Raw genomic sequence first — 13,022 nt, 5'->3', positions numbered from 1 at the left:
AATATTTCGCTTTTCTGTTTCTATAAGGAATATGATTACATGAACTTACTGATCTCAGTAAAATCCAGAAGATCACTCATGCTATCCTGGCTGGTTTCGTAGAAATACTGGATGCCATTTTCACGTGAGTAAAGCGCAGTGTAGTTCTGGTAGAAAGTGAGACTTGGGGTGTCGACACTCATGTACCAGCTCGCAGTCGGTTTCTTCCACCCAGCATTGAAGGTGTTGGAGACAGTGGCCAGAGGTTTGTTGTAGCGTGTGTCTTGCAAGGTGTACATGTGCTCAACCAAAGATGAACCGGTTTCGCAATCGAGCATCAGATGCAGGAGATTGATGTTGGTCATCTATATAAAGAAAAGCAATAAATACATATACATATATATGTGTATATATATATATATATATATATATACATATATATATCATGGTGCGCTCCGGCATCCACCAACATTATACGATACATTGTTTGTATATATATATATATATATATATATATATACATACATATATACATCATTATATTGTCAACTTTAACCACATTAAGGTTCAAAGCGTAATGACCGCACGGTCGCACGTTAGAATCCTGTTCAATACTTACATCCCTGAATAAGTGTTATAACAACAGTGTTTTGCTTTGAATAGACTGTTTACTTGGAATCTGGCATCGCTGGGGTGATAATTTGGCCCTTTCACCCAAGAGTGAAGGTCCGAACATGAAGAGGCTAATCTAGATCAATAACGCGATGTCACTATTGTAAATTTCTTCCTGTACAGATTTTATTCGAAAGGTTATGAGAGGTAAAATTTATCTTACACTGACACAAATCCCAGTCATAATTAAAATACCCACATCCAAAAATTCGAAGCCACTTCTGTTTTCATGTTTACATGAAAGAAAGAAAATTCCTAGTATTCATACCTTCAGGAGTGGGATGGGAGTCGACAACTCCAGAGAGTAATCCTTTCTCTTGAGGAGACTGGCATTCTCGGTACGAAGATTGAAGTTGTATGTCAGGTCGCTGCTTGGCCTCCTCGGGTTTGGAATGTAGACTGTGGCTTCGATCAAATGCCTTCTGGCATCAGTTGACTCATCGGTGATTGTGAAATTCACACCACCTGCAACTTCTACTGGCTCGTCGATGAGGGCAGTCTCTCCGAAGAGTTCTATGGAATGACATTAAAAAAATGCGTCAGCATAGATGTGGTTGAGTGCGTACATGCTCGCACGCACACTCACACACATAAACACACTTTTTGCACTCAGACGCACGTATGCTATGGTACTTCAGGCGATCACTGTAATTTCTAGATTTCATGTGCACATTTCGCAGCTATGTATCAATTCCTGCGTAACTGTTAAGATACAAAACACACCTATCATTTTACTAGATTCCACTTCTGAAAACAAGGTAAAGAAAACAAAAAGCAAATTTAATATACTTCACGAGATGAACACTATTTTCTGGTAGATAAGAATCTAAATCACAGAACAGGGTATCTATTCTGAAATCCATATACCATACGTTCCTGAACGAGATGTTTTACCCATCAGCCATTACGTTCCTCTTGAATGACCCCCCCCAAATAAAAACCAAACAAACAAACAAACAAACAAACAACAACAACAAACAAACAAACAAACAAACAAACACACAACACGATAAAGCTTATGTTACATTTACTTAGTAAGTAGGGCGAGTTCATGAACATAGCCATATCTGGGTTGTCAACGAAGACATCAGTCCTGAGGCCAGTCCTGAAGTTTCTGCGAGTCACACGCTGTTCCTTTGTGACATGATATTTGGCAAAGACATGATGAGTGTTGCGTCCGATCTCAGCTTCGAGGTTGTATCCCGAGTCAGTGGTGACATTCCTTAGACTGGCATCCATAAGAGGGAATTCCTAATTGAAATCAAAGCATAAACATGAAAAAAAGCAGCAATTAATTTGGTGTTATTATTTCAATATTTGTTAGCATGTCTCCGAAAGAAAAAAAAACAAGTTAATTGGTTGGTCTAGGAGTGCCAAACATGAATATCAAGCATCCAACACGTATTGAAGAAGAGAACTATAATACTCCGTGTGGGAATCCTGTCTGATTACACTGGTAATACACAACACTCATTTTGAACAGCTTACCCAGGTTGCATTGGCGATCCTAGTTTGGAAGGTGAGTTCTTTCAGAGTGTCAGTGACAGTCTGGCGAGTGTTGAAGTCAAATGCCCAATTGAGAGCAGAGATCTGCATGTTGCGGTCAACTACTGGACCGTTGGCTCGCCTCATGAACGAGATTGAGGATGTCTGGTACTTCTCGTGGTTGATCTGGTAACCAGTCCATGGGAAAAGAATCTGCCTGTACAGGGGCGTCTCATTGTCCCTACATAGAGAGAGAGAAAAAAAAAAGCTTACTTTAAAATTGCCCTCATCGTGACATTTTGGACACCCTTACCTAAAGAAAAAAAAAAGACATTTCACTTCACAACAGCTCTTATTTTTTAATAACTCACAGAGGAAAACGCAAGGACGGTTCGTTTGACAGTTACAAAGGAATATAATGCTGTTGTTGATTGACTGAAAGTAGTTTGAATTGCTCTTCAAGCATTGGCCAAAACTATTTTACAACAGTACTTATTTGTAACATTTCAAAAGGAAAATCAAAGAGTGTGTTCACCAGTAGAAGGTTTCTGTGAGGTGAGCGTTCCAGTTGCCACTGGCTGACTGCCTGATAAACTGGCCAACAGCAGCCCAGTACAGATTGTTGATCGATGCGTTGAAGACGGCTGTCAGGTTCTTTTGGGCCACCGTCGTCTCATTCCTCACGAGGAAGTCGACGGATGCAGCGTTCTCTGCTGCAGACACGTTGAAGACAGCGCGGTATGCCGGTGCAGCGTCGGTTGTCTCGTTCAGGATTCCGGCAAACATGATGAAGTTCTTGACCTCTGGAACGGTGAAGGTCCACTGAGCTGTCTTACGTAGCCTATCGATGCTCAGGAAAGAGGTAACGTTGCGAGTGAGCTCCTCACCTGGATACATTAGAACATGTCAAAGACTCATTGCAACTTCATACTAACTGTTTGCTGAAAAAAAAAAGTTTCAAGCGAACACAGTTACAGTACCCACGATGTTGTGGTCGTTTCACTGGAAGGGGAATTTTATATTCAATTAAGCGCATATTAGGCGCTTTCATACAAATATGGAATTTTCTCTTGTCAGTTCAGCTGTTGAATGAGTGTGGTGTTGCATACATCCAGGAAAGAAAGACGGAAGTGATTCCATGAACACATTACCTGGTGCATAGAATGAAATGCGAACGGTGTCAATCAGCTTGGTGATAGGTGCAGTTTTTCGCGGGCCCTTCCTGCCGATGGAGGTGAATGGGATTGAAGCCGGAGCACCACCCTCTTTGATTTGCCTGTACAGAGCGTCGAAGGTAAACGCCTTCAGAGCCCTACATTTAAAAAAAAAAATACGAAATATGTTAGCCACATTTTCATAAGTCAAATATCTATGTAAGGTTCATGTTTGTTTCGAATTATCTGAATCATACAAAAGTATACGTGTTATCAAAGTATATTCTGATTTTGAATATCGTTATCATAATTCATTCTTCTGGTAACTAGATTTTTCACGTACTTATCAGTGTTGACCAAGGTAACGTTGAAGCTGTTTGGTCCAGCAAATGGGAATCGTGGAGCCTCCGGAACGTAGCTGGCGTTGGGGTAGGCCCATGACATGCAAAGATCCACACCGAAGATGTTGCTGATGTTAGTGCACCTCTGGCTCCTCACGGCATCTTGAAGAACGCCGGGGATGTAGTCCACGTTGCCATTTGGCCTAAGAAGGTTGTAGGTTGTGGAGTAGTTGAAGAGGTTCATTGGCTGCTCAGTGTTGTTGAGGTTGATCTGGAGGTGTGTGCCGTCGATGGTGACGTTGCCTGCAACCTTGGAGGAGTGGTAGATGGTCGAGTTGGCCATCACTCCAGTGAACACCTTGGTCGGCAGATCAATTCCCATGGTAGCCAGGACCTCTACAGCGCCACTGTAATGACAACATGAAAAGAAAATACATGTCATGTCCAGATAATAAAAATGATACATACAAAGCATGCATTATTGCAAACGTATATGTGTATATAACATATATATATATATATATATATTCTTCAGGTTTGATTTCCACGGTATGATTACACTATATCCACACGTATACTGTATATACAAAAATATTGGCAGCAAATTGGCAGCAAAAATAGTAGATTGTTAGTGCTCTAACAAAATGCACATATCTAGAAACATTTTTTTTTTCTAACTTACCTCGGAGCAATGTAGCCGGCGGCAATGATCTTGGGTAGGTTAATGCTGAACTGGCTCCTCACGCGAAGACTCACGACAGTTGTGCCATTGATGCTGCAATTCAGAGGCATACCAATACCAGTTGGCAGGACGAAACTCTTGTCCATGAAAACGAAAGACCTCGTGGTGTTCAGGTTGAGTCCATTCGACAAGAGCTGAGGAATCTGAAGATAAAGTGATACGCGCTAATGACTACATTTGCAACACGAAAGCAATCCTTCATAAGTGGAGTCACTGATTTTCACATCTTGATAATAACATGTTCTGAACACCTTGATTATAACTTGTTCCTATTTCAACACCTTGATTATAACTTTTTCATGCAAGTTGAAACGAAATGCTAGCAGTTTTAACAGTTTTACCTTGAGGAACAGTAAGGAAATATCTTGCGTTAGTTACCTGTTTGGTCTTGTTGACAAATTCCTCAAAGATTCCCATGGTGTAAGGGATTACTGAGAGGACGTCACTTGCGCTTACAAAGCCAAATTCGTTTCCAAGGAGACGGAGGAAAACTGTAGCATCGGTAGCAGAGGTTTCCATGCCAACTGTCTCGTGGAGTTCATTTAGTTTCCTCATTGTCGTTGCGTGGATGATATCAACCAGCTGCAAAAAATGCAATAAAATAAAACATGACAACAGTATCTGAATATTGCTGAATGAGCGAGACAAAACATGTTAAATACAGTGAACGACAGAAGAAAAACGTGTAGCAGCAGTCGCCTCATTTCTTGAATTTTTGCACTTTATGATAGTTATCATAACAAACAAATGAGCTAAGATCTTTACCCGCTGATTGTCCATGGCCTCCCTCTTGCTCTTTTTGGCGTACTTGTTCTTCTTGTTGAACATCTTGCTGTTAAAAGTTTCAACCTCTGGTTCTGTCACGATCCAGTTTCCGAGCTCAGCTTCGGCAAAGTCGCGAACCTTAGCGAGGATGTTCATATCAAGATTTTCGAAGAGGTTCTGGAGGCTGATTTCTGGGAAGATTCCCTCAGGGCCGAAGACAGATTCAAGGATTGGCTCGAAGCCCTTCATTTCAAATCCGGTCTGTTGGTATAACAAATGAAATAATGTTATTTCTTGATTAGACTTTGATGGTGTCGAGTCATATATACGTATTTTAATCTTGCCTTCAGCTAAACTATGTCTTCAACTTTAATGCTTGTATTCTTCATCTTAATGTATATCAGTCTTAGAAGAAACGCACTACCTCTTTCAGGCACTGAAGAAATCCATATGAACATGATTATTGTTACTCTGTCACTTGATTTCAATATACACGTAAATATATATATATATAATATATATACACATATATATATATATATATATACATACATATAAACACACAAATGACACTTATACGCACATGTGACATATTCTTACCTCAAACAGATCCCAGCTCTTGCCGAAAGCATTCAGAACGTAGTGGAACATAACCTCCTGAGGGAGATAGCTTTCCGGCTTGTAGATGAGGTCACTCTCAAACTGGACGCCTACAGTGTTGTTTCTCCAGGGCTCAGTCAGGTTCTTCGAAAGCTCAAAGTAGCGGGAAAACTTGCGGAAGTCCTTGGGGTAAGCTGGGAGTTCGTCGTCACCCATGGCTTCCCTCAGGTTGATCTTCATCCTGGAGACATTTCAAAAGAACATGCTAAAATTTAGAACAATGTTGATTGTCAGGAAACTTTAACGAGTAATAATTGAGCAACGATTGCCTCTTTAATTTCTTTTGTAAGCGTTTCAATGTGAATAAGTTCTACATTTCCCGCAATGTGTTTACTTTTTTTTTTTATATTAGCTGAAATGTTACCTAGTTTGGTAAAAGATATGTTGCTTTCACCACTTACTCTTGAAGAGTTGGTTCGCTGGACTCCAGCACATTCTCGATATGAGAGAAGCAGAAAGCTTGCATCTGCCTAACGGGCTCTGTTTTCAGGAAATTCCAGATTCCAGTCAGCTCGGAGACGCTTGGGTTGGCCTTCATGGCAAGGAGGTAGGCAGCAATTCTGTGGGGCACAGGAAGAGATGTTTCCTTGAAGAGCTCTTCTATGACCTGGCGACGAAGCTGGTCACCGAGGACGAAGCGACGCATTGATGGGATGGCAGCCTTGGAGATGTCACTGGGGATATCCTTGTTCTTAGCACAGTTGATCAGTGCAGGTGAAACCTTATCTGCGTAGGCGAAAGTGATCTGGTCGAAGCGCTCGACGGGCTCTCCAATGTTTCCAATGGCCTGTGGCAATTACACATGAAAGAAGAGGTTATTATGCTGTTGAAGATATTTCACACTTGATGTGATAGTAATGCATTCGATTGGTACTTTTCCAGCGACAGCTTGGAAAAAACATGCACAGAGAAAAAAACGGACTAGTTACCTTCAGTGCAATCATGGCAAGACGTTCATCTTCGACGGGAACGCTGCAGTCAGTGCGGATGAGAGTCTTCAGGTACGAAATGGTTTTCATCATGGGCTCCGGGAGCTGTGCAAACGGAAATGGAGAAAACAAACAAAATCCATGTTATCAAGAGATTGAAATCCTCACAGTGGCTGATTCGTCGTCAGACCATAAGAACAATATCGAGGAGAAAACGTTATAAAGCTGGAATAATTTGGATTTCATCCTTACCATGTTGCTGGTGTGGATGTCTTCGTTGTTCACCCAGTAGTTGTGGACCATGATGCTGAGTGGGAAGATGGTAATCTGAGATGGAACCATCTGGGCCATGCGCAGCATCTCGCTCATGAGCTCCAAGGTTGGGTAGTTCTGGAATGCCATGGTGACCATCCAGGCATTTGCAAGTGGCTTTGGAACAATACCCCTGGCAATGGCGTAGTTCTTGACGCTGAAGCAGGGCATAGTGGTGCATGGAAGAAGTCCGTCCAGCAGGTACTCCCTTAATGGAAGCAAAATGAGAAGAGAAGTTTACTTCAGTACATTCAGACCTCTGTTACAAAGATAATGTAATACCATTATAATAAAGAGCGTTATATTCAACTTGTTACTTGTTATTGACACTTGTTATTTTCAATCCCAAGTAAACGTATGGCCTACGCATTCAACACAAGGCAATTCGCATTACAAGACATGCGTTGGAGAGGCTTTTTTAGATTAATCATAGGTGATGTTATGTAAGCATACCTTGCGAGCTTGGCCTTGTCTGGGTTATTGCGGCATGTCTGAGAGTAGGCGCTGCAGTCGTAGGCGCGATCAAAGACCTCATGGATGGTGTCGTTCTTCATGCCCTGCAGAGCAGCTCTCCACCTGCCGAAGAGTCGGGGAGTCTCCATCCTGACTTCCTCGCGGGAAGACTTGACTAGAGCCTTCAGAATGTCAATGGCCTGATCGGCTGTGACGTCATCTGGCTTCTCACCAACTTCCTTCGCGTTGTACTCGTACCTGAGACAGGTTGACCGCGTGTCTGTAGAGAAATTTCAATGAACAAGACAGTCATGATCATGGTTCTGTTCCGAAACACTAGAAATATACACTGGCATTCATCATTCACACTGGCACTGGTGTAACGATGCTGTCCTTGAGTTAAAAACAAATATACACAGTTTGCTAAACCTACCTACACGGACTCACAGAAGAACAGCCATTGGCTGAAGTGAGTGACCCGTGGTGAAATGAAATAAACTCAACTCAAACACTAAAACAGAAGGTATCAATTCAGAGAGTCAAGACTTGTAAAGTACACTGACTAAGGCCAATACTGCTATTGACAGATTCTTGTGAAAGTTCAGGTAGGTAATAAATTTCAACAAAAAAAAAATCGTAAATCAACTTCACGGGTTTTTTTTTAACACCAACTGAAGAACATTTAGACCCATCATTCACAATGCACAGTTTTACACTTAAAATGTAATATATGAAAAGACCTTTCAACAATTGATAATATCGCAGTATAAACCAGAAAAAAAAATCATATTTTTCATCCTTCGAATGTTATGAGAATTCAATCCATCAAAGGATTTTTCATAAATACAAATGCTTTTTATTTTGCTTGTTTCGTTTTGTTCGTCTGTTTTTTTTTTAATTGAAGGTCAGTATTGTAAAATTAATGGAAACGATTCCGATGGTCCAATTCGAATAAGTCAAGGAACAGGTAGGCAGCATGCAATGAAAAACTTACTTGCTGGGTCAACCCAGAGTGAGTTCAGCTTCTCCGGCAACTGGGCAAAAAGAGATGTTTGGACGGATGTACGCACACCACTTTCGCTGTTGAAGTTCAGCGGCCAGAAGGAATGGATTTCTGAGCACTTGATGGACTTGATCTCTCCGCTGGTTCCCTTGAGCTCGTAGGTGCACATCTTGGACGAGTTGATGAACTTGTCGACCACAGTCTGAAATAGAGGCAGAAAAATAAACCAGAACATAACAAAGGAGAAGAAAAGTTACCCTCAAGCAACGGTTACTTTTTGATTTCATCATGATCAGCGCAAAGACACACAGATTCTGTGACATTATGACGATTTCATTGCGGTGAACAGAAATATTCTGAAAAGATAACTATACTTACGGTGTTAAAGATAACATCAGTGAAGCTCTGCCACCTTGTCATGTTCTCGGGACGCTTCCTGAGTTCACATGAGTTGAGGTCGGTGACGACCTCGACCCGACGAGGCCGCTCCTTGTTGTCCCGGAAAGTGACGGTCATCTCGTTGCTGCAGTTTCCGTGGACGGTCACCTCATCGATGGTTATTCGGTCGACGTCGTCGGCTTTCATGTCCAGCTGCAGGTAGGTGAGGATAGCACGCTTAACGTTCAGAATGTGCACGGGTTCGTCCGGGTGGGCCAGAACCTCGACGATCCGCCCATTCTTGGTGCGGAAGACAAGGTCGAAGGCGCTCATCTCCGATTCGAACTCAGGTTGAATCTGCCTCCCCAAGACGTCCTCGTACAGACGGCAGTTGACAGTTTTGAGGACGTTCCTGCATCGTTCCGGGGCGAGCACTAGCACGTCACAGGTCATTTTCATCATCGATCCGGGTCCGGCGCCTTTAATGCCTGACTCAGTCAGGGCTTCATAGGTGAAGTTGTACACGAATCCTTCCTTGAATCGTGTCAGCTCTGCAAAAATTATAATGCCATGCGGCGAATGAGCATGATGTCGGCATTTTATTAGACGTACATTATTATATGACAGAAAGATTATCTCAGATCACTAGCTGAATGTACACGGAAATTGATATCAGTCACTACATGCACTACTTGACAGACTGAACGGAGCATTAACTGTACAGCAGAAGGAAGGACGGATAAGACAGAACATGATAAGCAGGATAAAACTACACACACACAATAATGTTTTCACTAACATGAAGGCACAAAATATATACATGAGGATACAATGTAAAAAAATAAAATCCTCCCTGCCATCATTCCTTTCTTATTCAAAACGGTCACCCCTATTTGTATTGCTTGAGTCGGGAGCAACAACTATACTCTTGACCACAGATATGATAACACGCTTGAATTTAAAAAACAAAAAACTATATTGACGCAGTTTGTAAAGAGATGATGTAATGTATCACCAGAATAGACTGATATGAGAAGAGAATGTTAGACATTACTATTCGTGAGGTACGATGCGAAATTGCATGAATCAAAGGAATGATACTTCGAAACTCTAAATCATTACGGGAAGGGAAGATAAAAAATCAAATGAAAAACTGATGTCATGTTCATGTTAAGCGAAGTAAAAGGGACAGATAAATAAGAATGAAAGAGAAACAAACTCAAGTGCTAAAAGCGAAATAGCTGTAACAAGATTATAGAAGGGACAGATCGCCCCACTCTTGTTCTATTTAACAACACCTTGCTAATTAAAGCTGATTGAGATTAGATTAAAGCTGATTGAGATTAGAAGTAAAACCAAAGATTCAAAAAAAAAAATCGGATCGCACTGCAAATTATGAACATCACCCCCATAAAAAGTGCATTCATAAAATACCGTTAAGTTTGTAAACACTTACAAAAATATCATGAGAGAAACAAAATCATCCAAAAATCAAATGTGATAATGACGGAGAGAGGAAGAAATACAAAAGGAGCAGTATTCAAATAACGACGAGGACATTGGTAGTACAAGTGACTACGTGTGTGTTTGTGTCTGTGTACGTGAACGTGATATCAGGGGAAAAGATGTAGTAGAAAGGGTTTGTGCTTACCTGAGCATTCTTCGACCTCTTCGCCAAGTTGTCTTGATCCAAAAATAGGACCTGAAGAAAGGAATAATGAGAAACAGTTGAAAAAAAAATCCACAATGAAATATGATTTGACAAATACATACTTATTAACTCACAACTGTGCTTAATTGTCACCTCCATTCGTCGCGTCCCCTCACCCCCGCCCTAGTCCTCCTAGCCCTATCATCATCCCCCCCCCCCCCCCTTGAGGAGGAAGAAATACAGAAAGTTAGACACAAGAGGACGCACCTCGGAACGAGGAAATCTACTAAGTCGTATGTTTCTGAAAGTCACTTACAGGGCCTATCTCTCTCTATCTCTCTCTCTCTCTTTCTTTATTATCGCACAATCAGCTGATAGCTCGCCATTCATGAGAGGGAAAAAACGACAAGAGCATGTAAACACCGCAGACTGATAGCTCAATGGTCGGTAAACAAGTTCGTCAGGGGGAGTAAGCTCCGCCCACCTCCGATGATTTGCATACAATAAACTCGCCCACTCAAAGCCAGGCTCGAAACCATGACTAAAGTTTTGATTGGTTCGACGACCCGGGCCTTGTAACTCATGCATGCATAATGTTAGCCATCAGCCTTCGAAATTTTGGAGCCTGTCATGAAAACGTTGAAGCTCGACTTTGCCTTCACGATTCTACGAACTGACTTTTTTTTTTTAATAGCGAGGGAGCCCATTGAAGACGCAATAAAATCAATCCCTTCAACCAGAATTTACGAAAAGCATCTGACGTTGCTTCACAACTCAGTATGAAAAGAGGGTGTTGTTAACAAAGTCCCCAATCTTGCTATGTAAAATGCAAGGAACTTCTGAGATATGGAGTATAAATGCACGCTCAATGCAATAATCTTCGCATCAGGTATTCACTCACATACATTACAGGTAGTACAGGGAGAACACCATTACTTGTCTATTATAAGAATAATCAATAACAGGATAGACGTGGGAAGTTGGCCACTAATCAGTTCGGAGGAAACATTTTGTAGACTCTATCACCCTTCAAATACGACGGACGCAATAATTTGACAACATTATCATCTACACATTGCACCTGAACACTGATAACTACACGATTAAACATCACGCAACATTGATTATGTCTTCACCACAACTTATCTACAATGTATTTGAGGAATGATAAGCCACAAGCCTCCGATATGCCTCTGGCCCGACACAATGTGCAGTAATTTTGGAGTACATTCTTTCTGGCATGACCATCATTCGGCAATTGCGAAAAATAAAGCAGCAACAACAATCAAGACTATTAACAACTGATTTGAATGTCCATGACATGAGTGCTCGAATGGAAAAAAAAATTATCCGTCGTAGAAGTAAACGTTGAGCAGGTAATGTACACATGAAATGGCCGAGTAAACAAGCACATCGCGGCAAACATTATTCAAGTTCAGCGAGCGAGCTTGACGAAGGTAAAAGGCCCTGTCCGACCGCGACAGAGCATGGAGAAATAGCGTCATGTTTACAGAATCAGCTGAACAGCGGAGCATTTCTCCGTCCTGATCTTCCATCTCCCCGATAGATGGTCTGCTCCAGAGAGGCAATATATCGTCTCCAAGTTTGTGGTGGATGAAGCTGTATACGATGTAGAATGGTCCAAGTTCATCTTGCGACGCTTGCCATCTGCAAAAAATTGAGGGGGAAAAAAGTCATGCAATACGAGATGTTCATCTCACCTCCGACAACTGCCGAGGCCAGAAGCAGGCCGACCAGTAGTACAAAGACCGCCTTCATGATGAAGGTATTATCCTCGCCTACCAGAGATTCGTGGGGTAATGGAATGGAAGGTGAGAAACAGCGAGCTTATATTGGACCTGATCTCCCTCTCTTGCAACACATGCACGGTCGGAGCTGAAAGCAGTTGACAGTGCGCATGCTCAGTGTAATAAGTTTTGTTATGTTGTTCTTTATTCAAGCCCCCCCCCCCCCTCTCTCTCTCTCTCTCGCTGTTCCTGCGTTGCTACAGCCCATCCAGGGTTTCCCCACTCGCGCGCAAAAAAGACGCCCACTGAATACATAATGAGCCTTGTACGGTTCAGCGCTCTCTCATTGGTAGACTACTGCCGTTGTATGTAAATTTGTATCAACTTTTTTAACCAATGTGCAGCCTGTCGCCATCGAGGGCTCCCGCTGTTCACTACAAAGAAATCGTGGTTGGCTACTTCAAGAGAGAATTTGACTAGTCTTGGGCAAGGCTATCAAGATTGCACACACTCGCAAAAGTATAAAATTTCCGAAATCATCATGTTGATATGCATGTACCTATCATATATAATTTTGCGCTTTTTCTGCAGGGTGGATTATGTTCAACGTATCTGTCCATGTTGACAAAATACATAATACTTACTGTTTGTTTCTCATGGTTTGGGAGGTCTTTAGCACTCACAAATTTCGTAAAAGGGATAATCTCGGAACTACCGAGCAGAAAAGCTTGTGAAGGAGGCTATTATGAT

General features: G+C 41.8%; 1 protein-coding gene across 1 annotated transcript in view; it reads right to left on the bottom strand.

Annotated features, from left to right (window-relative positions):
* Nucleotides 1-12,334, bottom strand: part of LOC140236873 (uncharacterized) — a 28,586-nt gene extending 16,252 nt beyond the window's left edge. The window contains exons 1-19 of the mRNA XM_072316815.1: nt 12,246-12,334; nt 10,525-10,575; nt 8,874-9,424; nt 8,487-8,697; nt 7,493-7,772; nt 6,980-7,247; nt 6,728-6,832; nt 6,200-6,585; nt 5,739-5,979; nt 5,139-5,399; nt 4,752-4,955; nt 4,314-4,516; nt 3,634-4,038; nt 3,288-3,448; nt 2,672-3,023; nt 2,140-2,377; nt 1,683-1,902; nt 920-1,164; nt 50-344 (exon numbers count right to left, since the gene is read on the bottom strand). Of these exons, the coding sequence (XP_072172916.1) occupies nt 50-344; nt 920-1,164; nt 1,683-1,902; nt 2,140-2,377; nt 2,672-3,023; nt 3,288-3,448; nt 3,634-4,038; nt 4,314-4,516; nt 4,752-4,955; nt 5,139-5,399; nt 5,739-5,979; nt 6,200-6,585; nt 6,728-6,832; nt 6,980-7,247; nt 7,493-7,772; nt 8,487-8,697; nt 8,874-9,424; nt 10,525-10,575; nt 12,246-12,303 (4,735 nt within the window). The 5' untranslated portion in view covers nt 12,304-12,334. The remainder of the gene's footprint in view (nt 1-49; nt 345-919; nt 1,165-1,682; nt 1,903-2,139; nt 2,378-2,671; nt 3,024-3,287; nt 3,449-3,633; nt 4,039-4,313; nt 4,517-4,751; nt 4,956-5,138; nt 5,400-5,738; nt 5,980-6,199; nt 6,586-6,727; nt 6,833-6,979; nt 7,248-7,492; nt 7,773-8,486; nt 8,698-8,873; nt 9,425-10,524; nt 10,576-12,245) is intronic.
* Between the last annotated feature and the right edge of the window lie 688 nt (nt 12,335-13,022).

The sequence above is a fragment of the Diadema setosum genome, chromosome 13 (assembly GCF_964275005.1).
Source record: "Diadema setosum chromosome 13, eeDiaSeto1, whole genome shotgun sequence".
NCBI lineage: Eukaryota > Metazoa > Echinodermata > Echinoidea > Diadematoida > Diadematidae > Diadema > Diadema setosum.
This window is presented reverse-complemented; position numbering and strand designations above follow the sequence as displayed.